Source organism: Narcine bancroftii, chromosome 3 (assembly GCF_036971445.1).
Source record: "Narcine bancroftii isolate sNarBan1 chromosome 3, sNarBan1.hap1, whole genome shotgun sequence".
NCBI classification, from domain to species: domain Eukaryota; kingdom Metazoa; phylum Chordata; class Chondrichthyes; order Torpediniformes; family Narcinidae; genus Narcine; species Narcine bancroftii.
In genome coordinates, this window is record NC_091471.1 from 275,681,737 (window position 1) to 275,683,351 (window position 1,615).

General features: G+C 45.6%; 1 protein-coding gene across 1 annotated transcript; it reads left to right on the forward strand.

Annotated features, from left to right (window-relative positions):
- Positions 1 to 341: 341 nt before the first annotated feature.
- On the forward strand, positions 342 to 1,187 carry LOC138756828 (fibrous sheath CABYR-binding protein-like). The gene has a single exon (XM_069923219.1). It carries the CDS (start codon positions 342 to 344, stop codon positions 1,185 to 1,187), a length of 846 nt encoding a protein of 281 aa, XP_069779320.1.
- The last annotated feature ends 428 nt before the right edge of the window (positions 1,188 to 1,615 follow it).

A 1,615-nucleotide genomic window follows, 5' to 3' on the forward strand; every position in this document is an offset into this window, starting at 1 on the left:
CCTATCATAAAAGGTTCTCGAGACCAAAATAAAACGCGTGACCTTTGACCATATGTTTGAATAGGAGAATCATTCACAGCTGGAAAAATACATGACATATTGGGGTGTCTGCATTCCTTCCTGGTTAGAGTTACCACCGACATCTCTGCACTGGAAATGACAAGAAATTGAACACCTGAGGAAAAGACAGCAGCGAACGTGCCCATGGGCAGCAGTTGTATCTACTGTGGAACCTGGTCATTTCCCAGCTGCCATTTGTACAAGTCACAAGGTGGCTGACAGGACAAGGCAGCACCAAAGCTCCAATGCTTGCAACAAATATGCCATCTGTCCCCTCTACCATGTCATCGACCATAATTCCAACCAGGTTGACGGAAGAAATTCCAACCAGGTTGACGGAAGAAATTCCAACCAGGTTGACGGAAGAAATTCCAACCAGGTTGACGGAAGAAATTCCAACCAGGTTGACGGAAGAAATTCCAACCAGGTTGACGGAAGAAATTCCAACCAGGTTGACGGAAGAAATTCCAACCAGGTTGACGGAAGAAATTCCAACCAGGTTGACGGAAGAAATTCCAACCAGGTTGACGGAAGAAATTCCAACCAGGTTGACGGAAGAAATTCCAACCAGCTTGACGGAAGAAATTCCAACCAGGTTGACGGAAGAAATTCCAACCAGGTTGACGGAAGAAATTCCAACCAGGTTGACGGAAGAAATTCCAACCAGGTTGACGGAAGAAATTCCAACCAGGTTGACGGAAGAAATTCCAACCAGGTTGACGGAAGAAATTCCAACCAGGTTGACGGAAGAAATTCCAACCAGGTTGACGGAAGAAATTCCAACCAGGTTGACGGAAGAAATTCCAACCAGGTTGACGGAAGAAATTCCAACCAGGTTGACGGAAGAAATTCCAACCAGGTTGACGGAAGAAATTCCAACCAGGTTGACGGAAGAAATTCCAACCAGGTTGACGGAAGAAATTCCAACCAGGTTGACGGAAGAAATTCCAACCAGGTTGACGGAAGAAATTCCAACCAGGTTGACGGAAGAAATTCCAACCAGGTTGACGGAAGAAATTCCAACCAGGTTGACGGAAGAAATTCCAACCAGGTTGACGGAAGAAATTCCATTCAGGTTGACGGAAAAAATTCCATTGCGTGCTCAAAGCCTGGACCTGCACAGTTAATGCTGCCATTTGCTGCTTAAACCTAGTTATTTTTGATTGAAATGGTGCTGGGACCTCCTGCGATTGACATGATCCTGGCACTTTACAAGGCGCAGCAAACAACTGTACCAGCTCTACTTGCTCCTGTTGATTGGAGAAGAAGCCAATCCTTCTATCTTTAATGCATAGGTTGTGGACATAATGAGATCGACACGATCCACCAAATGATCAAAGATGGACATTCAAAAGACACTCAAAATATCCTTGAACATCAAAGGAACCGGTTTCCAAAAATCATCTTCGACAGGGGCTGTTCCAGATAGCCTGCTTCACCTCCTCAACGTCTGTGATGGTTGCCTGTCACCAAGGCTGCCATCAGCTAGTAATGGAGCAACACAAGTCTCCCCAGATGGTTGAGTACATTGCAGATTAGCCACCTTAAGCAGGTC